This window comes from Ananas comosus, linkage group 11 (assembly GCF_001540865.1).
Source record: "Ananas comosus cultivar F153 linkage group 11, ASM154086v1, whole genome shotgun sequence".
Taxonomy (NCBI): domain Eukaryota; kingdom Viridiplantae; phylum Streptophyta; class Magnoliopsida; order Poales; family Bromeliaceae; genus Ananas; species Ananas comosus.
This window is the reverse complement of record NC_033631.1, coordinates 12,665,329-12,687,331: the sequence shown is the minus strand read 5'-3', so window position 1 is coordinate 12,687,331 and position 22,003 is coordinate 12,665,329. Positions and strand designations below refer to the sequence as shown.

General features: G+C 37.7%; 3 protein-coding genes across 3 annotated transcripts; all 3 read left to right on the top strand.

The window, feature by feature from the left end:
- LOC109717203 (LOB domain-containing protein 22-like) lies at positions 586-3,017 on the top strand (the record flags this gene model as incomplete). Its single annotated transcript, XM_020242873.1, has 2 exons — positions 586-1,481; positions 2,342-3,017. Coding segments are annotated over 2 exons (1,014 nt in total), but the record flags the coding sequence as incomplete, so codon positions are not given.
- On the top strand, positions 5,366-11,536 carry LOC109717611 (WD-40 repeat-containing protein MSI4-like). Its single transcript, XM_020243472.1, has 15 exons — positions 5,366-5,647; positions 5,975-6,038; positions 6,155-6,241; positions 6,418-6,480; positions 6,938-7,003; positions 7,442-7,516; positions 7,721-7,796; positions 8,150-8,369; positions 8,629-8,710; positions 8,890-8,963; positions 9,141-9,252; positions 9,381-9,455; positions 10,106-10,185; positions 10,547-10,646; positions 11,115-11,536. The coding sequence occupies exons 1-15, from the start codon at positions 5,517-5,519 to the stop codon at positions 11,214-11,216; spliced, it is 1,407 nt and encodes a 468-aa protein (XP_020099061.1). The 5' UTR covers positions 5,366-5,516; the 3' UTR covers positions 11,217-11,536.
- On the top strand, positions 15,883-17,581 carry LOC109717027. The gene has a single exon (XM_020242670.1). It carries the CDS (start codon positions 16,054-16,056, stop codon positions 16,675-16,677), a length of 624 nt encoding a protein of 207 aa, XP_020098259.1. The 5' UTR covers positions 15,883-16,053; the 3' UTR covers positions 16,678-17,581.

Genomic DNA, 22,003 nt, shown 5'->3' with positions numbered 1-22,003 from the left:
TTTCTTGCTCTCCTTTACGGTTTTTTAGATATTTCCGCTCGATCCTATCCCTCCATTCGCCATCCAACCACCGCACTCAAATTTGGCAGGTATCTCCCCCTTTCTCTCTCTCTCTCTCACTCTGTATATTGTATTGTATGTCTTTTATACAGCTTAAACCCGTTCTCCTGTTTCTCCCTTGCGACCCGTTCCTCCGTCGCCTTTCTCTCTCTCTCTCTCTCTCTCTCTCTCTCTTTCCCTGTTTTATCTCTCTACCTCAAATTCTCTCTCTCTCTCTCTCTCTCATCGTCCCCTCTCCTCTGTTGCTTCTCCTCCTCCTCCTCCTCCTCCTACATGTGAGGCGCGAGCGAAGCGATCGATGCTACGCTTCTTCGGCTCATGGGAAAGGCCCGCCGGAACCGCAGCCCACCATCGTCGCCCCATCGCTCGATCCCAGCGGCGCCATGAGCCGTCATGTCCATTAACCCCAACCCCAACCCCAACCCTAACCCTAACCCCAACGCTACTTCTAATCATCATCATCATCCGCTGCTGGTCGTCGGCCCCTCCTCCTCTTCCTCCTCCTCTCATCCTCATCCTCATCCTCATCCTCATCCTCCTCCCCCTCATCCCCACCACCCCTCCTCTTCCTCCTCCTCCTCCTTCCAAACCCTAGCCCCCTCCTCTTCCTCCTCCTCCTCCTCACGACTCTCCGGCGGCCAATCCAACTCCGCATGCGCCGCCTGTAAGTACCAGAGGCGCAAGTGCAACCCCGACTGCACCCTCGCCCCCTACTTCCCCGCCGACCAGCAGCGTCAGTTCCTTAATGCCCACCGTCTGTTCGGCGTCAGCAACATATTGAAAATAATACGCGGCCTCGACTCCCGGAAGCGCGACGAGGCCATGCGCACCATCATCTACCAGTCCAACGTCCGCGCGATGGACTCCGTCGGCGGGTGCTACCGCATCGTCCTGGAGCTCGAGCGGCAGGTCGAATTATACACCGCCGAGCTCCAGCTCGTCCTCCAGCAGCTCGCCGTCTGCCGTGCTCAGGCGCAGGCTGCTGCCGCCGCCGCGCCCCTGTCGGCCGAGCTGGGTCTCAACGTCGCCGCCGACGTTGATGACGGCGTCGTCTACAATAATAATCTTTTTGGCAATAACAATTTCGTACCCATCGCGCCGCATCAGCAACAGCAGCAACAGCAGTACTATAACTATTTCTGTTACGATAGCGACGGCGAGAATAGCACTCGTTTTAATAACAACGTCATCGTCAATTTCAATAACGAAAATAACTTCGGTAACATCGGAGACAATGTGGAGGATGCATTGGTTTCGTCTAGTATAAATTTCCAGCAGGAGCAGATGCAGAAGCAGTTAGAGGAGGTGAAGTTGGAAGAATTGGATGTGAAGCCATTGGTGGATGTTTTTGAAGCAGGGCAAAGTTTTATTAGAGAGAATGAGGAGGAGCAGTTGAAGAGTTCCGCGTCTTCTCTTTGCCGGTTAGTACATTTATATATGCTGCTGAATGTCTAAAACTTAGTTTTATATCATATGTAGAAATGAGGTGATGCTTTTTTTTGGGTTGGGGAGGATATGAGCCATCTAAATATATTTTAACTCTTACTCATTATACGTACGTGTGTTATATTATCTTGCTTACATATATATACAAGTTGAAACAAGAAGCTGAATATTAACTAGATAAGCCAAGTTATGCTTAATCTTTTAGCGAAAATAATAACACACGTACGTATAATGAGTAAGAGTTAAAATNACACCAAAGTTTGGAGTTTTGATGGTAGTCGCGTGCCGATAGCATTTAGAGAACTCGGCGAAACATGATTGATTGAAATAAAGTTAATAGTTCACACAGCAATTTGCAACTAAAAAATCTTGGATGGCAATTTGCAATTAGATCAAAGCATAAAATAAACTTAATTCTTGTTAATGAAAAAAAAAAATTCCTCTCTCGGAGGAATTTCTCTACAGAAACACACACGGTAACATATCTCAAATGTGAAACAAAGGAGAAAAAGTTACTCTATAGCTGAGCTACTACCATTTGTCAGTGTAAACAAGGAGGCAGCGCCTTTCAGATCGTGCTCCTGGACATGCTCCATTGTGTTTAGATCCTCCTTTTCAACCATTTTAGCACTGCATGTAAAATGCAGGAAAATTAAAATCTTTAACCTCTAAAAGAAAAAAAAAAAAAAAAAGAAAAAGAGGCCGGGGATCAATACTAATCTACTTTGGCACCTATTTACGAATTTCATTTTTAATTTGATATTTATGATTGATTTTCTTTTTTCCTTTTCTTTTAGAGGTTAAAGATTTTAATTTTCCTGCATTTTACATGCAGTGCTAAAATGGCTGAAAAGGAGGATCTAAACACAATGGAGCATGTCCAGGAGCACGATCTGAAAGGCGCTGCCTCCTTGTTTACACTGACAAATGGTAGTAGCTCAGCTATAGAGTAACTTTTTCTCCTTTGTTTCACATTTGAGATATGTTACCGTGTGTGTTTCTGTAGAGAAATTCCTCCGAGAGAGGAATTTTTTTTTTTCATTAACAAGAATTAAGTTTATTTTATGCTTTGATCTAATTGCAAATTGCCATCCAAGATTTTTTAGTTGCAAATTGCTGTGTGAACTATTAACTTTATTTCAATCAATCATGTTTCGCCGAGTTCTCTAAATGCTATCGGCACGCGACTACCATCAAAACTCCAAACTTTGGTGTTGTTGGACAACTTCAAAGAAACTTTTATCACGCGGCTATTGCTTGTTGCCGATAGTTAAATGACTCGACAGAAAAAACTTGAGTTCGATGACTAACTGATACAAAATGAATACTCGAGCGGTAAATTTTAACTTTAAAATTTTGGATGGTGATTTTCATGTTGTTTGATCAAAGTTAATGTTGCGTAAAAGTTTTCTCTTTGTCTTGTAAAATAAAGGAAGAAAATGTTTAATGCGGGTGTGTGCGTTCGCCGGCGTGCGTGTGTCATTCCTCCAATTTTTAGCATTTATAATATTACTAGCTTAGTTTTTGAAAGAATACTAGATAGAGTTTCTCCTCTTTTTTTTTTAGAAATAATAATTAATGGAAGAGAATTTTGACAAGAAAATTCTGTTCTTATTTAATATAAAAATGTCACTGGGGGAGTGATTAACTAGGATCGAGCTATATTCGATGGGTAGCATCTCTTATGAAGTCACTTTTTTGTGTGCAAATATATATTCTAACAGTTTCCACATCTCGTTACAATGATCTAAAAATTCGGGGATTGTGGCTTTTGTCAAATCGAAATTTAGGTGGATGTTTTTGTTTAAATCATCTTCATTTGAATCTCGGTGACAAATATCAAGCAATCCAGTAAAAATAGGTGGAAATAGAGTACATTTGTCTTCTATCCTATGCATCCGAAAAGCCACAGAACTCATCTATTTTTCATATATTTTGCAACACAAATCTTCAATATTCTGTGTACTTAAAGCACTTGCATGATGTGAGTCATCTACTGCTATTCTCCATTCCGTAGAGCTACTTTGAAATTTGTGTTGGCTTAGATAGGTCAATATCCTACTTTATGGCGGAAGGCTTGAGTCAAGTCACAATTGGAAATGGTGTGAGGCTTGGTTGGACTAAATCATGTTCGAAGTGACATTGAAGTTGGTGGGGCCAAGTCAAAATTGACCTGTGGCGGAATGCTGGATTGGGTCAAGTTGTTACATTTGAAATGATGGGAGGCTGAATTAGGTCTAGTCGTGTTCAAAATGACGTAAAACTAGTCAGGCTAAATCACAATCGAGACTAATGAGTGCTGTGTCTGTACACTTGAAGTGAATTGGTTGCATATTTTTTATAGCTCGAGTTATTGAAATTAATAGTTAGCGCAAACGATTCAACAAGTGATGTCAAAATCAGAGGTCATGGTTTCGATTCCAGCATTCTACTCTGTAACAGGAGGTCGAGGTGGGCTGAGTTACGTTCGAAGTGGCATGAGGTTGGTTGGATCAAGTCACAATTGACACTTGCAGGCGTCTTGTCTGTATGCTTTAAGTGAATTAGTTATGTATTTCTAATTCAAGCTTTTGGAATTAATAGTTAGAACACACCATCCGACAATTTGGATCCTCTCTCTCATCTAATAATAATGTAATTATATTTCTCATAATCAGCATCAACTGAAATTTAGACACCAAAAGCATAAGATAGTCACAATAGAAACGGGAGCGGAACTGCATGGCTCATTGAAATTCCAAAACTAAACTAAACAGTTATTCAATGCGCAAGTCGGTTACAACGGAGAGCTGCGGAAAATGTATGGCTCGTAGATTTAAACCCAACGATTGTCTAATACAAACAATGGTAACTTTGAAAAATCACCTGTAAATGCAGAGCTGATGGCTCTATGTGCGTGTGCAGTTAAGCCGGTAGCTGCAACATTCCGAAACTAAACCCCAAGCAGAAAAAACCCTTGCAACTATCATATATCTAATGAATTTAGGTCTCCCCTTTCGGTTTTTGAGCAAGAATTAGTGCCATTCAAGGGTGTGTATATATATATATAGAGAGAGAGAGAGAGAGAGAGAGAGAATTAAATTGAATTACTACCGGTGGTATTTGAGCGTTTTTGCTATTGAGTTTTTAACCATTGGATAAAAAATTACATGGTTAGAAAAATAAGTCTCCCAAGTTTTAGTGATGTTCCCTCTGTGATTGAGTTGATGGTTGGTTAAATAATATGATCTAAAATATGAAATTGACTGAAGTGTAGATCTAACAGCTAAAATATCGATAGCAAAAGAGGGCTATTAATAGTATTTCAGCTTAACACTCTCTCTCTGTATAAATTCTTTATCTAATTCAGCAGTCTTTCATTGATCATAAGTAGTCCCCATTTTGCAGTATAATTTGCGAGCCAAATGTGCAATCGTAGTAATTATTTAGATTTTATTTTATAAAAAGTTGTACTCATCCACTAAATTGGAATAAAGTAATTAAATATGAAATTTCTCAGCATAATTTGTGAGCCAAATGTGCAATTATATTATTAGATTTTATTTTTATAAAAATTTTACTCATCCACTAAATTCGATTTTTTTTTTATTTATTGTTTTTTAACGGTGAAACAGGTTAATTTAGTAATTTACCATATAATAATAATAAAATGTATTAAGACGCAACATCACGCGCAATAAATGCCGGGTTAGACCACGTCTAGGACTCTATTATAGATCGCAAATCCCTGCACACAGGCCATACCCAATATTCACCTGCCACGTACGCTAGTTGAACTAAGTTTCTACAACCTGCGTTGTAAACGATCCCCTTTCCATTTTCCTCCTCCCTCCATTTCCGGTTCCCTCCCTCTCCAGTCTCCACCCCCCGGCCCTCTTATTCTTGTCTTATCCCCTCTCTCCAAGCTGCGTCTCTCCGCTTTTTTGTCCGAGCGAGCGAGGAGAGAGAGTGAGAGAGAGAGAAGAGAGAAGAGCGGAGAGCTCCCGAGCTCGGTGGATCGGACGGTGGAGATGAAGGAGAGGGGCGGGAAATCGGGGCATCCGACGGTGGACGAGAGGTACACGCAGTGGAAGTCGCTCGTCCCCGTCCTCTACGACTGGCTCGCCAACCACAACCTCGTTTGGCCCTCCCTCTCATGCCGGTGCGTCCCCCACCCGCTCTCTCCCTCTCCCCCCCCTCTTCTAGGGTTTTAGCTAGGGTTTTCTCGATCTATCGTTCTAGGGTTTTTCTCCCTTGAAATGTCGCGTTCGTGTGGTAGATTTGCTGTTTGTAGCCGCAGTTTGCGAGTCTTTTGAGTAGAAATGGTCCTGGTAAGTGTGGATTTGGCAAGTGTTCTCTTCCTAGGGTTTAAGCTCTCAGAGCGAATCTATTGTACTTCTCACTAACTACTGTAGCCTAATTGCGTTTCACATTTGATTTGTTTTGATTTGATTTCCTTCTTCTTCTTCTTCTTCTTCGGTGAGAAAAGATGGGGGCCGCAGCTTGAGCAGGCGACGTACAAGAATCGCCAGCGTTTGTACCTCTCGGAGCAGGCGAGTGCACTTCCTTTCTTGTTCGGCGTCAGCGGGGATGATATCGTAGAGTGTTTTGATACGGTCGTTTCTGACTCGCAAAATTAGCTGACTCGCTTTGTTTGCAATGTGTCCAGACCGATGGCAGTGTTCCGAATACTCTTGTTATAGCGAATTGTGAAGTTGTGAAGCCAAGGGTTGCCGCTGCTGAGCATATCTCGCAGGTTGTATACCGTTGACTGATTAATTTTGTTATGGTTATGTTGCTGCTGAGTCAGATTGTTTCAAATTGGAAGATGAACTATTTGCTCTCTACGCATAGTGTTAAACGAGGATTTGAGGGCATTCTGAGTAGCACCGCTGCACCGGTGGCATGACTTCTTATTTTCCCTTATTTCAGTTCAACGAAGAAGCACGGTCTCCTTTTGTGAAGAAGTTCAAGACTATTATACATCCTGGGGAGGTACGAACTATCAGTTTGCATCTTTATGACTGCTTATGCCACCTTATGGGGAGCAGTGTGTTCTGCAGTAATCATTTTCTTCTTTTTTTTTGGTGACCATAGTAACCATTAGAATTTTTGCATTTGGAATCTTAAGAACTTATTGTGAGCTTTTGTCTATGTGAGAAATAAAGCTTGTTTGTTGAGTAGGTCCCTAAGCTACCTAGGCATGTCATCTATTCTAAGTGAATTCGTGTTTTCTCTGGCCAAAACTTTCTTACCTTCAATTCTCTCACTGGCATATCAGTTGCTTAATGGCCTGTTATTGTTTTGCCTGTGAACCTGTGATGCTGATTTATGTTTTGCTTGTTGAATTGTGTCTACTGTATGCACTTTTTTGCTTCTCCCATAGATTGCTTGCCATACTGAGTTTATGATTCTGACTAATTTGATACCCTTTTTTTTATTCTATGCACAGGTCAACAGAATCAGGGAGCTTCCTCAAAATAGCAAGATAGTGGCGACGCATACTGACAGCCCCGATGTATATTGTTGACTTCCTATGCTTGCTGAACTTTTAATTTATGTATGAATTCTTAATAGATCGAAGTGCCAATTGCCAAAGATGGAGCACTTTTGTTTAATCTTGAATTTGTAGATCAATTATCAGGGGGATTTATGAGAACATTGTGCATTGATTTAGAGCACAATGGTGAAACCCATATGAAAATGAGTATTTTGAGGCGGAATACTATGCTAAGTGAGGTTATTAAAGGTAAAAGTAGATATGATTGCAGTTGGTGATATCAACTATTTGACAAAGTACCTTTCGGAAAGTTGCACTAAAAGTATCTTTTTAGGCATTGCAAATTTGTTGGGACTATTGGGCTTGGTTCTTGGTGTTATTTTTATTACTTTTCTATGATTTTTGAACTGCTTTTATATGTTTAGATTTAGAATAATTTATGTGGTTGCTATCCAGGTATTAATTTGGGATGTTGAGGCCCAACCTAATCGTCATGCTGTGCTAGGAGCTGCTGAATCTCGTCCAGATCTGGTTTGTTACTATTTAGTTACTTTGTTTATGTATTTTTAGATGCGCTTAGTTGGAGAAGATGGTTTGTTCTGACTGTTAATGCTTTTACGGGGAATACTCTTGAATTAATATACGAGTGTGATACCATTATATATCTAACTTTTGTTGTTATAGTTATTCCTAATTAGCACATAGTGCAAACTAACTGTTAGTAGTGCCTGGCAGATATTGACAGGGCACAAAGAAAATGCAGAGTTTGCTCTAGCTATGTGTCCAACGGAACCTTTTGTACTCTCTGGAGGTTTGCTATTTTTCCTGCTGTGTATGTTTTGTTTAGTCTCATTTTGTCTGTTGTTTATGCTAGTCGTAGAAGGTTCTCAAAGGGAATTTAGTTCGATAGCATGAGTGTCTCTTTTCTTTAGGTGTGTATAGATATTCCTCGCAGTACTTAATCCATCAATCAAGATTAGTGATTCGTTGCAATTTTTGGCCAACATTTGTAATTTCATGCTGTAATTCCATGCTTTTCTTGCCGGAGCTTACCACTACTTATAGTTAGTGCATTGTTGTCACTTGGATTGTACGATGAGTTATACCACATTATTAGTTGATTCACAATATCAATGAATATGACTTGTCTTCTGTTTAATGCAGGAAAGGACAAGTCAGTTGTCTTGTGGAGCATACAAGATCATATATCCACCTTGGCGGAGTCAGCTTCCAAATCTCCTGTGTCACCTGGTAGCTCAGGCAGTAAGCAGGTTGTTGGAAAATCTGGTACAGAGAAAAGCTCAGATACTCCAACCATTGGGCCTCGAGGTGTCTATCAAGGGCATGGAGATACCGTTGAAGATGTGCAATTTTGTCCATCTAGGTAACTAAGCAGCAAGTCTTAATATTTGATCATACGTTGAATGTGCTTCGCTATTGCGCCTGTCTTGCTATTGCAATCCTCATTATCATATTTAGTATGCAATGTTTCCAGTTGTGTCTGCAAGAACATAACATCTGAGTATGTTATTGTGACACTATCATTTAGTTTATCATTGTTATCATTTTTGTTGTCTGTCAAGTTTAAAAGTGCTGTTGACAGAGTGTTCTTTCTCTCTTTTTTTGTTTTTTACTTGATTAAGTGCACAGGAGTTCTGTAGTGTTGGCGATGATTCTTGCCTCATTTTCTGGGATGCGCGAGTTGGTACTAGTCCAGTTGTTAAGGTACTTTTCATTTCTTTGCCAGTATTCAGAAATTCTGTTTCTGGTAAGGAAAATTTGTTTTGTTTTGAATTCTTTATAGTCTGTTGGTGTGAATCTCTAATCCTTTCTTATATGTCATAACATTATTAACATGAAGAGCTCCAAATGGCAGAATTAACTTCTTTAGTCTGAATGGCTAGGTTGAGAAAGCTCATAATGCTGATCTTCACTGTGTTGACTGGAACCCCCATGATATGAACCTTATTTTGACTGGGTAGGTTATTTGCTGTCTATATTCATGTTGAGTTTAAACTTTGTTAATTATGGATATGCTCTTGATATAGGGTTTCTTTCTGTACTTTGGCATATTATTCCCTGGTTGAAAGAAATATAATATATGGAACTTTTTGATAAGGTAATACTGATCTGTTCACGTTTATACCATCTTCAGATCTGCTGATACTTCTGTTCGAATGTTTGACCGCCGGAATCTAACTTCTGGAGGTGTTGGATCCCCCATTCACAAGTTCGAAGGCCACAAAGCTGCTGTTCTCTGTGTTCAGGCATGATAGTAGTTTTTGCATACATGGACATGGAAACAATTATTTGTGTATAATCTGTCTTGCGAATCATTTTGCTGCCGCCAGATATTGTATAGTTTCCTTATGACACTTGTAATTTGTTGTTCCAGTGGTCTCCTGACAAAGCAACTATCTTTGGAAGTGCTGCGGAAGATGGTTTCCTGAATATTTGGGATCATGAGAAGGTATATTGTTTACTTTGTTATCACATTTGCATAATAGCAAAAAATTTAATCTGAGAACCAAGTCGGTTCTTTCCATTGGTTATGTGAATAGTTGGGTTGTACTGTGTCTGACAATGGACTGGTAAAGCATATACTCAGTTTATACAATATATAAAGAGTTATTTACAGAGTTATTTACATCTTGGTAAGAATTTGGTAGATCTTCTTAACCCAAATTTTGAATATATTTTCTTTTCAACAAGACTTCCTTTTCAATATGTTGCTTCCACTGGTTCTGCAAAAGGCAAAAATACTATGTCCGGTACATTGGATCTGTCACTTGATGTTGAAGAGCTAAAGGAGATTAGATGGTCACTATGTAAGGTGTCCTCTTCAGCGTCAAGAAAATAATTTTCTGTGTTATATCCCTGTCAGTCTGCAATATGTTGGTCCATTATCATGATGGACCCCTTCAAAGTCAGATAAGCTACTATTCTTCCTTTCACTTGCTTGTGTTGTTCTCCAGAATAATCTGACTGATGACCTTGGAGCAGTTCTTTTTTTTTTTGTTTTTTGTTTTTTGGGTGCCAGATGTGTTTCCCAACTTAGATTACAATTTGCTACTCAATATGTATTATCAGGTGTTCTCATTATGCTTTCTCTACTAATAGGTTGGGAAGAAGAAAGAACGCACTGGAACAAGAACGTCCAATACACCCCCAGGTTTATTCTTTCAGCATGCAGGTCACAGGTATGTGTTATATTTTTCTCATGGCTGTGGAGGCCCTAGTGTCAACTTTAGTTAACACAATATTATGAACTATAGCTTGAGGAGAACGTTTCTGGTCTTCACCTAATAGTTTAATTGGTATGATGATCTTGAATTTGCCGAGACCATAGAGGTATATATTTATAGTTAAACGGCTGTTGATGGACTTGATGGAAATATCCGATTTTAAGCTTGCGACTATACAATAAATACTGTGATAGATTGACCTTTTTGGGACATAATCATAGACAGGTTTCTCCTAAGAACTGGCTCTCTTAGGATATTGTATGGCTCAATTAATTGGCCACCAAGTACTTGAACACCCCTTTGTATACATATGCAGAGATAAAGTCGTTGATTTCCATTGGAATGCATACGATCCATGGACTATTGTTAGTGTCTCTGATGATGGGGAGAGTACTGGCGGCGGTGGGACATTGCAGGTAACTTATCTAGCTTAACTGCCAAATACCATTTCAGTTTGTTATGTGTATTAAACTTGAGTTTTTATGACATAGTTGTGATTTAAAAGAAAAGAAAAAAAACTTCTCTCGTAGCAAGGGGACAAGCACTCTCTGTGTTGATTGGCCACAGCACGTGGAAAATGTTTTAATAGCCTCCTATCGTGCATGTTTACCTGCTGTAGACGCGGCGAAACCATGTGCATCACTAAATGCATGCCTTCGCCTTACTTTTGTCTCTACCTGAGTCTCTATGCTTGAATTAATGAATAAATTGCTTATAGATGCTTATCATCTAGTTGAGAATGTTTCCTGCCTTTCTATTTAAATCATATTATTTGCACTCAAATATATATTAGTAGTTTACACTTCAATCTAGAATTTCGCGGACTTGTGCCAGGTATTGAATTCTTACTATACTGCTAATGTAATTGTTTTTGGTTAATGCAGATATGGCGCATGAGTGACTTGATATATAGGCCGGAAGAAGAGGTGCTTGCGGAGCTGGAGAAGTTCAAAGCTCACTTGGCTTCATGCACTCCCAAAGCCTAGATCTTTTGATAAATATCTAGCCTTTTAGGAACTCGCCGGAACTGTTAACATATGTTTCGTTATCTGCTTCTGTTTCTTAGGACCTTTCTAGACGCTGTTGCTGTAAACTTTGTTAGGATCGAAGGGGTGCTTTGAACTTCTAATCGTGGTTTTGCTCTGGTCTGATTCCAAGGACAAAAACTGATGTCAGCTTTTCATGCTTAGGCTCACCTTCTTTTCTTTTCTTTTTTTGTGGGATTATGTCATTTTGTGTTTGATCATTAATGGGTCATTAGTGGCCTACTTGTTTGCGAATTGTGGCTCGCTAACTCTGATTGGCGCCAACTTTGGGAATGTTGAGCAGTTGAATATGTGACGCTTCTAGATATTTCAAGTGGTTATATCAGCTCCTGCTAACAAGAGCTCATGGAAAGTATGGGTCAAATCGTCACCCCAATGGATCACTCCATTTGATGCTTCTTGGGCATCCTTTATAGTATAGCCAAAACATTCAATTATCAGGGGGGAAAAAAAGTAACTGTTAACCGAGTAAAAAGAAAATAGCCATAATTTTTTAAACCATTCCCTCCCTCAAGCCATTCCCTTCCGTATCCACAGCTCGGCAGTCAACAAAAGTCAAAGACCAGAGGAAATTTCACAATAGTGCTGAAGTGGACCTCAACCTGCACTTAACAATTTCCTTTAAATTTGTGGATTCCACAGCAGCATCTGCATTACTTTTCTCTGAAGAGAGGCATCAGCAAAGTATTGCCACCTCAGATTATCCTTCTTTACGGAAAAGCTCTAATCTTAACTTTTATGAACGAATCGTCCTTCAAGGAAGAAAGGAAAAGGAAACTTCAATGGACCCATTAACATCGTGCGAAGGTTGGTCTCTCATCAAGTCATCAGTGCCTCAGTGCCCTAGCCCAGTAGTCCTATGCCAAAAAAGATAAGATGAGGTGGGACTTGCGCGCCCGCCTGACTCGCAGTGTTGCCATGCAATTCTTATTATATAGAAGAGATTATAAGTTAATTAAGAACTAACGTAGTAAGTTGTAGTAATGCGGCAAAAGTAAAGTCAGATCCTATATACTGTCCTATGTGGCAGGACATCCTATGCAAATGTGTAAACATCAAACTAAAGACTCGTTAAATTTGTGCCCTGCACACCGCACGGCATTTAATGCTACTCAGCACGCAGTTACATCTTGATGTGTGTGGATCACTGATCTGCGTGGGCATGTGGCCAGCCAGAAACTAGTGTCCTTGCAGCTATCAAATCGTCAAATGTAATTATCGAAAAATCCAGAAATCGGAGGTTCGATCGATCAGCCCATGTGATCCCAACAGCAAAATTAAATACATTAATTAACGGGCCGAGGTAGGTGTGAGCACGAAAGGCGACTCCACACCAGGGTACACCCCAAGTTCCCACATACCTATCCACTCCTAAAATGTTGACCAAAGCTTCCGGGGTGCCGGTGCATCCAAATTGTTTGCATAAATTTTACATCATATTCATTCAAAAATTAATATATATATATTTTTATTTTCATTCATTTTTTTAGAGTAATAGTAAAATTATAAATCTTATGTCCAATTCATCCACAAACTAATATTTTTTACCAGTCTTATCAATCTTTTTTATAGTAAAAAATTTTTAAAAAATTTTGAACTCTTAAATGGTTTGGTGTAGGATTATATCCTACTTATAAGACGTACAAATAGCATTAATTTTGATATTAAATTTTTAAAAATTAAGATGCCTAAATTCATAGATGAACATGTATACAATTAATAGCTGCCTGTAGCTGTAGGTGCGTACAAGTAGCATTTCTCTAAAATAAGATGAGATGAAAGAATGGTACAAAATATTAATGGGAGCCATCAAAATGAGATATGTTTCTTCCCACCTGCTTCTCTTTCCTGGTCCATTAATTAATTAATTTTGACTCGTGCCCCCACACGCGGAAATCTCACTGACCGGGACAAATATCAAGGCCCATGCTTGTGATGCAGATCTTAATTAGACCTGTGGTTCTTGTAGAATAACTTTTCAACAAGATAACTAACCTTATTCTAGAGCAAGTGGCAAAAGACTTGATGATCGATATCTGAGATCATAAATTTGAATCCTTAGCTAAGTTTATTTTTAAATGAAATAAACGAAACGGATAGCATACTAGTATACTACCTATCTTTCAAAAAAACAAAAAAAAAAAAAACTTCTCAACAAGATAGAAAATTTTTCTTTTTTTTTATTTATGTTTGTTTTTTTACAATCAGATTCTACCGTAAACATCAAATTATTATGGGTTAATTTCATTTGTACCCTCACAAAATTATAAAATATCATAAATACCCTTTGAATTTTTAAAATTTCACAAATACCCCTCTAAATACAATATTTCTTTCATAAATACCCTCACCGTTATTTTTTGCTAACTTCCGTCAACATAGCATTTTTTTATTTTATTTCAAAATATGAAATTGCCATTTTACCCTTAATTTGTTCACTTTTTGTTTAAAAATCAAACTTTTTTCACTTATTTTTTGATATTTATACTAAAACTATCAACTATAGGTCATTTAAGTAAATCCTTGAAGTTTTTATTAATTTTCTTTTTTGAACAGAAACTTATTTAATTTTATATACTACGAAGTTATTAAAATTATTAAATTTGTTTGAATCATTAATGGATTAGATAAAATCTCTAATTTAATAATAAAAAATTATTCAATTTAATAAAATAAAGCTTAAGAAGACTTTAATTAAAAAGTTAAATTTAGGAGGCTATTTCACAATGGGTTGTAATTGAGGGGGTTTCCATATATTCAAAAAAAATTGTGACGGTGATGATTCAATTAAAATAGAGGGTAAAATTGATATTTTGAAGCTGATATAATATATTGCTACCAGTGGGGGTTTTTTTGAAACTTTTTCATACTTTTTGATGGAAAATATGATATTTTAAAATTTTGAAAGATATTCATGAAATTAGAACTACTTGGAATAGTATTGAAGAAATTTTCCCAATTATTCTTTGTTGTACAAATTGGTTGCAGTGGACTCCAAAGAAAAATATCTTGAGCTTTAGAATATTATTGTTATAAATTAATAATATATTGATAAATATATATTACAGTCCCTATAATCTTTATGTCAATTCATCGAAACTCTCTGGGCCAATAAATTTTATGTAGATTTCCGCGTATGCATGCACATGTATGTTTCTTTTCAATAATCAATATTTAATACAATAATATTAAAAAAACACGCACGACACGCCAAACAGATGATTACCGCCGCGACACATCATTGACCAATAAGATATAGATCACAATNCATATCAGCTTACTCTCTCTCTCTCTATATATATATATCACTATATATATATATATATATATATATATATATATATATATATATATATATATATATATATATATATATATGAGTCCGGCTATAAAGGTTGTAAAAACACCAAACAGATGGTACTTGTAAATTTTTTACCGTTAGATTTACGTCTTTAATCATTTTCAACCGTTAGATTATACTATTCAACCAACTATCCACTCAACCTTAGGAGGCCCACATCATCCTAACCGTACATTTCTTAATCCAAGGACCGAAAACTTACAAGTACCAATTACTTGGTACTTTTAAAAGCATAGGAGCTCAATTATATATATATATATAGTCCGGCTAGGATATTATCGAAAACACAAAGCACTTTGTGCTACCAAGTTTTTCACCGTTAGATTTAACCCTTTAACTATTTTTATCCGTTAGATTATACTATTCAACCAACAACTCACTCAATCCTAAAGTGCCCACATCATTTTAACCGTACATTTTTTCATCCAAGACGAAAAAACTTGATAGCACTAAATACTTGGTGCTATTGATAGCATTCCAGCGTAGTTATATATATATATTCTATATAAGTATTATATATATATATATATATATATATATATATATATATATATATATATATATAGTAAGTTTTTAAAACCTTAGATAACGGAACTTTCGGTTAAGATGATGTGGGCCTTTTAGGATTGAGTGGGTAGTTGGTTGAATAGTATAATCTAACGGATAAAAATAATCAAAATTATAAATCTAACGGTAAAAAATTTATAAGCACTAAATGTTTATGCTTTTACGAGCATTATAACGGGACTATATATATATAAAAGTCCTACGTCAGCTTCAGCATATCCCTGGCCTTTTGTCCGCATCGACCCATGTGAATCACATTTTCATGCCACGTGTCCTGTTTACCCGGAATATACTTGAGCCTTTACTAGACTTTATTTATGGCCCGCACCAAGAGTACCGTCCGGATCACATGCACATGCACAATATTTTTTTAAAATATTTACATATGCATTATTTTTCAAATATTTTTTTGAAAAAATATACTCTAAAAAAGTTAATATATATTATGGTTTTCAATTGTGGCATGCTCGAAGACTACTCATAAGCTGCTGGTGCTATCAGTCAACGCTGCTATTTCTACTCATCGCGGAATTAAAAGCAAGGATAAGCTGACTAACTAATTGCAATACCTCCCCGTTTAGAATATTTAGGTATTCTCTGTGCGCCGGGTGCATGCAAAAGAAAGATTGATTGTTTTTGTGACCTCCTCCTCCTCCCATAAATATAATATATAATTACTTCAACAACCCATCCATCCTCAGATCATCTCCTCCCTTCGCTCCATCTCTTCTCTCTCTCTCTCTCTCTCTCTCTCTCTCTCTCTGTGCGTGTGTGCGTGCGTGCGTGCGTGCGTGCGTGCGTGCGTGTGTGCTCTCGCAAAATCGCAATCCCCATCGCGTGCGCATAGCGATGGTGGAGGACGCGCGGCGTTGGATCTGGGCGTGGGTGAGCGGGTGGCTCACCCCGACCGGCCTCTTCGTGCTCCTCAACCTCGTGATCGGGACCATCGCCGTCACCAACCGCGCCCACCGCCACCGCGATCGCCCCGCCGCCGCGGCCGCCGAGGGGGGCGCGCGCCCCCTCTCGCGCACCTCCTCCGCCTTCGTGCTCGAGCGCCTCCGCTCCTTCGGCCTCTACCGCTTCCGCTCCGACGACTTCCCCCTCGACTACATCCCCTCCTCCGCCGCCGAACACGCGGCGGAGCCCGGCCCCGATCCGATCGTGGAGAACCTCTCGGAGGCGGAGGAGGAGCGCCACCACTTCGGGCGGAGCCGGTCGGAGTCGCGGGTTCCGGCCTCTGCGGCGGAGGTGGAGGTGGAGGGGGCGGGGAGGATGAAGAAGTCGGCGAGCGCGAGCTCGGCGTTCGCGAAGTTCGAGGAGGAGAGGGTGGCGCGGCGGCGGGCGGCGGTGGAGGAGGAGGAGGAGGTGAACGCGCGGGCCGACGATTTCATCAACCGATTCAGGCAGCAGCTGCAGCTGCAGCGGCTCAATTCCCTCTTGAACTACAAAGAGATGCTCAACCGAGGGTCATAGGTGAACGCGCGAGCCGCGCGCCATATATTTATCATCATCTTCTCCTTCTCCTTCTCCTCCTCCTCCTTCTTCTTCTTCTTCTTTTTGTTGTTCTCTCCTCTTTTTTCTCTTTTTTTCGGTCAGAAAAATCTCCGTACGTACGTATACATCTTCAGTGCGATTCCACATCGTCCTCTAAAATTTCCATGTATGAACTTAACTATTTCAATCAATAATTTTGTCTAAACGCCAATCAAAATTACTAAATTATCGTCAACATATATATATATATATATATATATGACTGTCATAAGATATAACAATGGAAAAAAAGAAAAAAAAAAGAAAGAAGACCCATTGCCTTCACAGTTTTAAGCAGTTAAATCCTACTGTGTAAATAATCAGCTTATTTTGGTAAGCAATTTTATGCAAATTTCTGTCCATCTATTATAGTGTGTATTCAGCACATGGCCATTATATGTTAATGAAAACCTCTATGTAAATTAACTTTAGCTAAATTACAAATCATAATTAAAATGTTAAGCTTGGACAGTAGTATTAGAGAACTTCAAATAATAGTTTTTGAATCATATATATTCATATTATTGATAACATTTAGAAGATTTGACGAAATATTATAGTAGCTAGATATTTGATGGAAACAAATTGCTCTTCGCGGTAGTAAATATGAACTCTTCAAATTTCAAGTGACGATTTGCAATCCAACTAAAGCTGAACTGCGTGCGTGCGGAGGACTTTTTCTCCTTTTAGTTTCATTCCTTTTTTTTTCTTCTTCCTTTTTTTTTTTTTTTTTTGTAGGTGGTACTCTTTTTTATTTATGATCCTGTTTTGCTTTGTGCCAGTAGAATTTTCTATGTAACCTTTGTTCTGTAAAAAGGAAAAAGAAAAAACAAATTAGAAAAAATTATTGCAGTGATCTTTTTAATGTTGCCGGTCGGTGCGTCTAAGCTGTGGGGGCACCTCAAACGATAAGGTTCGGCGCTTCACGTGGCTTCCCCATTTTTTCGGGGTCTTTGATTATTTATTTGCATCTCCTTTCATTGTTTCCACAACAACGTGCTATATACAAGTTAATTTTTAACTTATAACTAGCGTGTAAATATTTGGCTTTTAAGTAGCTATTATAAAACTTTTGCACTATTATTAATTATCACTGTCTAGTGACTAGTGGAGTTGAATGGTAGTACCTTAGTTAAGGACCAATAAGTCAGGTTTAACTCCAATAAGTTAAGATCGTTCCTGCGTGCATCCAAACAAACTATGAAGCTAGTCACCCAGCACCTTACGAAATAGCCTAATTAAATTGCATATTCACAGCGGAAAACATATGCTTGTTAGGTATCTGAAAGCTGAATTATTAGGAGATATTTGGGGTTGATTCTAGTTTAGTGAGGGCCCAGAGGAAATTACTGCCCTGTATGCTGTAGCAGGTCAACTTCTTTGTTTGATTCGTTTACCTACTCTAGGTTGGCTACTTTTTTTTGCCTTATATATATATATATATATATATATATATATATATATATATATATAGAGTTGAGCTAGAATACTCTCGATAGTAAACGGGGCGTTTTACTATCGAGTTGTTTTCGATGATAGAGCTTCCAAATTGACGATCGGCTCCGTTAAATATGATCTAAACCATTTAAACTACCTAGAAATCAGATTTCACGCACTTTCGATATTGTTTTATATCCATCTAGTGAACAGAAAAATGAATGGCTGAAAATGAATATTCTTTAAAAAATGATGATAGGAGTCTTGTAATCAAGATCAAGAGTATAGATCTTGTTTTAAATAGTTTAAAGAATTTTCTAACAAAAATTCAATTGATTTGGATATCTTTACACCGTTAAACGAGAAAACGTCTCTTATCCACCATTAAAATTACAAATTTTGAAACCCTTTGATCATTAGGCAAATGATGTCGAAAAGATTTGAAATTTGATTTCTAAACACTTCAAGTGGTATAAATCATGTTCAACGGAGCCGATCGTCAATTTGAAAGCTCTATCATCGAAAACAACTCGAGAGTAAACGGGCTCGTTTACTCTCGAGAGTATTCTAGCTCAACTCTATATATATATATATATATATATATATTCTTCATACGTATTTTTAAGTGTTACGTAACTAGGCGAGAATATTCTATGAAGTGATTGCATGAAATTTTTATCAGTTGGATGTGCTCAGGGGCAGAGTCAAGAAAGAAAAGTTGGGGGGCACAACAAATAATGTGTACATTTTAGCAAATGATAATATTAAAATAAAAGTTTAGGATAAGCATTTTGTGCACTTGATGCATTCTAAATCTCATGCATCTTTCCAAATCAGTACTCAGCTGGTAAGTGCATACCATATTTTTAATCTGAATCATCAAACTCAATATTAACAATAAAAATAATATAACTAGTGAATTATATATATATATTGGGGTTGAAAGTAGAGGGAGAATGAAGAATGGTGCACCAAAAAATGCATATGCGCCGGGTGTAGGCAATACTTATTATCAAAGTGTGGGCAATTTCATGCCCACCCAAGCCCACCCCCGGATGTGCCTGTTGAATAGGACGAGTCAAATGTTTAGGGCCATGTTTGCTGGATGCTTGGAAAACTCAGGATTTACTTGATAGATGTTGCTGTAGCTTGATATATGACTTGTTTCATAACTTAGTTTCAGTTCCCGTCCTTTTAACAAACGCCAATATTGGATGAGGAGCATGGGAACTGAAAAGCTGAGGAGAACATTTGACAAACATAAGTTAGTGAATTATCGATACAATGGTAGTTCAGTGGCTCAACAAAAGAAGTTCTAGCTCGACGCCCCTGTACTTCTACAAGTAGTGTTTTAGTGTGTGTGTGTGTGTGTGTGTGTGTGTGTGTGTGTGTGTGTAATGTCACTCACTTCTACAAGTAGTGTTTTAGTGTGTGTGTGTATATATATATAATGTCACTCACGGATAGAGGTTATCGGCCGAAGAATTCGCCAGATACAGCAGAGGCCAACTCGCGAATAGTTTCATCTCCAAAAGGGCTCATGGAAGTGCCTTCAGATCTGAACAATGGCTGATGCAGAACTGAACAAATTACTACATCTCGAAGATGAACAAATGCAGCAGTGTTCATTGCGTTTGGGGTGAGTCAACAACCCTACTGTTGTTGGGTTGGGCTGGACTGGGTTGGGCTTCTATTAAACAATTCAGTTTCTAATAAACAATAAACAAAGCCCATTTTGGCCTACCTACCTCCTAAGCTAATGGACCATAGAGCCCAACCAATCAACAACGCCGCTTCGTCAACCTTCGAATTCCCACTCACATTGTATAACTAAATGCCAAGTAATTGGGTTTCGAACTTAAGACTTCGGTTACTAAGCATCAAAGTTTTTAGTCAATTGCATTAAGATACAGTCAGTCTCTAATTGTCATTATTGACTATTTGCTCTTCTTCTTAATTAATACAAAAAAAAAAAAAAAAAACAAATTCTATAGGTGCGAAAACTTATCCTCTCCAACTTGTGTTGATCTACCAATGTACAAATTTCGTGTGTAGCACTCAAAAATCTTTTCTTTTGGTTTTTACTTGTTAGTCCTCCAATCAGTTCGGCAGCTGTATCCTTCTCACTTTTTGTTTTTGTTTTTGTTTTTTTCGTTTTTTTGTTGGCCTTTTAACAAGGTGACAATTTTGCAGATTCCCATAGAGATCACTGATCGAGATCATCAGCTGGAAAGGTAATACGTACATTTCTTGTTTTTGGAATCATATGTAGTCTCCGATCGCATGGGCCATGGCATACGCTAATGATAGCATAAGTTAAGTTAATTTTATTTTACTGTATTTGAATGAATTTTAATTGATTGTTTCACCCGACTTCTGAACTGAGCATGCGCGCAGCTTATTTTCTTCGATATATAATCAGATATTAATAATTTACAAATAAAAGGTTTATTTCAAACTTTTACTGTGCTGAAAATTTAAGACGAATTTGAACAACAACACATTCCATAAAATTTAGCGCACTTATAAGGACAGGTAAAACTGAAACAATGTTCTTAATACGGGAAAAAAGCGACGTGATTATTTTGACTTGTCGCCTGATTAGCCTTTTAATCATCAACAAGTAAAAGGGAAAGTTAACTTTAGCAGCGAATTCATCACAGAGAAACATAAAAATAAAAGATTTTATATATATATATATATATATATATAGAGAGAGAGAGAGAGTCCGACCACTATTCTTTTATGAGTATGTGTATGATCACCTTCGTATTCATAAGTTGTTTTCGGTAATAGAGCTTCCGAATCGATAATCCATATCGTTAAAAATTATCTTGAGTATTTAAAATTTTTAAAAATTAAATTTCATAATTTTTTGATATCATTTACCTTACGATCAAAAAATCTTAAAATTGATAATTTTTAACGGCCAGTAGAGGATACTTGCTAGTTTAACAGTGTAAAAGAATCAAATCGGTTGAATTTTTGATAGAAAATTCTATTCACTATCTAGATAAAGGTCAATAACTCCGATCATAAATTGAAGTTTCCGATCATTCATTTTTAAGGCATTGTTTAATTTTGACCGTTCATTTTATACCCACTTGATAGATTTTTTTATGATTTCAAAAAATTATGGAATTTATTTTCTAAAAGTTTTAAATACTCGATATCATATTTGACGGTGTGAATCGTTGATTTAGAAGCTCCATCATAAAAACAACTTATGAGTACGAAGAGTTCTATACTCATAAGAGTATAATAGCCCTACTCTCTCTTTCTCCCTATATATATTATATATATAATTTGATGCTTACGATTTTTTGACTCTTTAATCAAGAATTGTATGGTTGGAATGATTGCGGTTTCTTCTAGAATTGAATAGTACCTCTAGGATTGAGTGGCCCTCACAGGATAATAGTATTAATCTAAAGATTAGAAATGATTAAAGGGACTGATCTAAGGGCCAAAAAATCGAAAGCACTAGATACTCTATACATCCGATAGCATAATAGTTCTACTATATATATAATATATATCATTTGATTTGTCAGATACTGAACAGAGGATTAACATCCTTAAATATACTTAGCTCACTTAAGGAAAATCATTATTTTGATAATTGAAAAGGCGAACCTTTTGTTTTTCTTTTTTTTTTTTTTTGGCTTAAAGAAAACTGTGCAATATAGAGATTGGTGGTGGGGGTTTAGTTAAGAACATTCCGACAATATGATTCTTGTGGTAGGCCATTGCGGATAACTCTCGAGTCATCTGGAATATGATTGATTCTAGATTTAGATTGCCAAGATCCAGATATATTTCGGCATCT

Bases quoted from the DNA above. Each gene is read 5' to 3' on its own strand.
- LOC109717611 (XM_020243472.1), top strand. From the start codon at position 5,517: ATGAAGGAGAGGGGCGGGAAATCGGGGCATCCGACGGTGGACGAGAGG. The intron at 8,964-9,140 runs GTAGGTTATTTG...TACCATCTTCAG, and splicing joins ATGAACCTTATTTTGACTGG to ATCTGCTGATACTTCTGTTC. The intron at 9,456-10,105 runs GTATATTGTTTA...CTCTACTAATAG, and splicing joins ATATTTGGGATCATGAGAAG to GTTGGGAAGAAGAAAGAACG.
- LOC109717027 (XM_020242670.1), top strand. From the start codon at position 16,054: ATGGTGGAGGACGCGCGGCGTTGGATCTGGGCGTGGGTGAGCGGGTGG.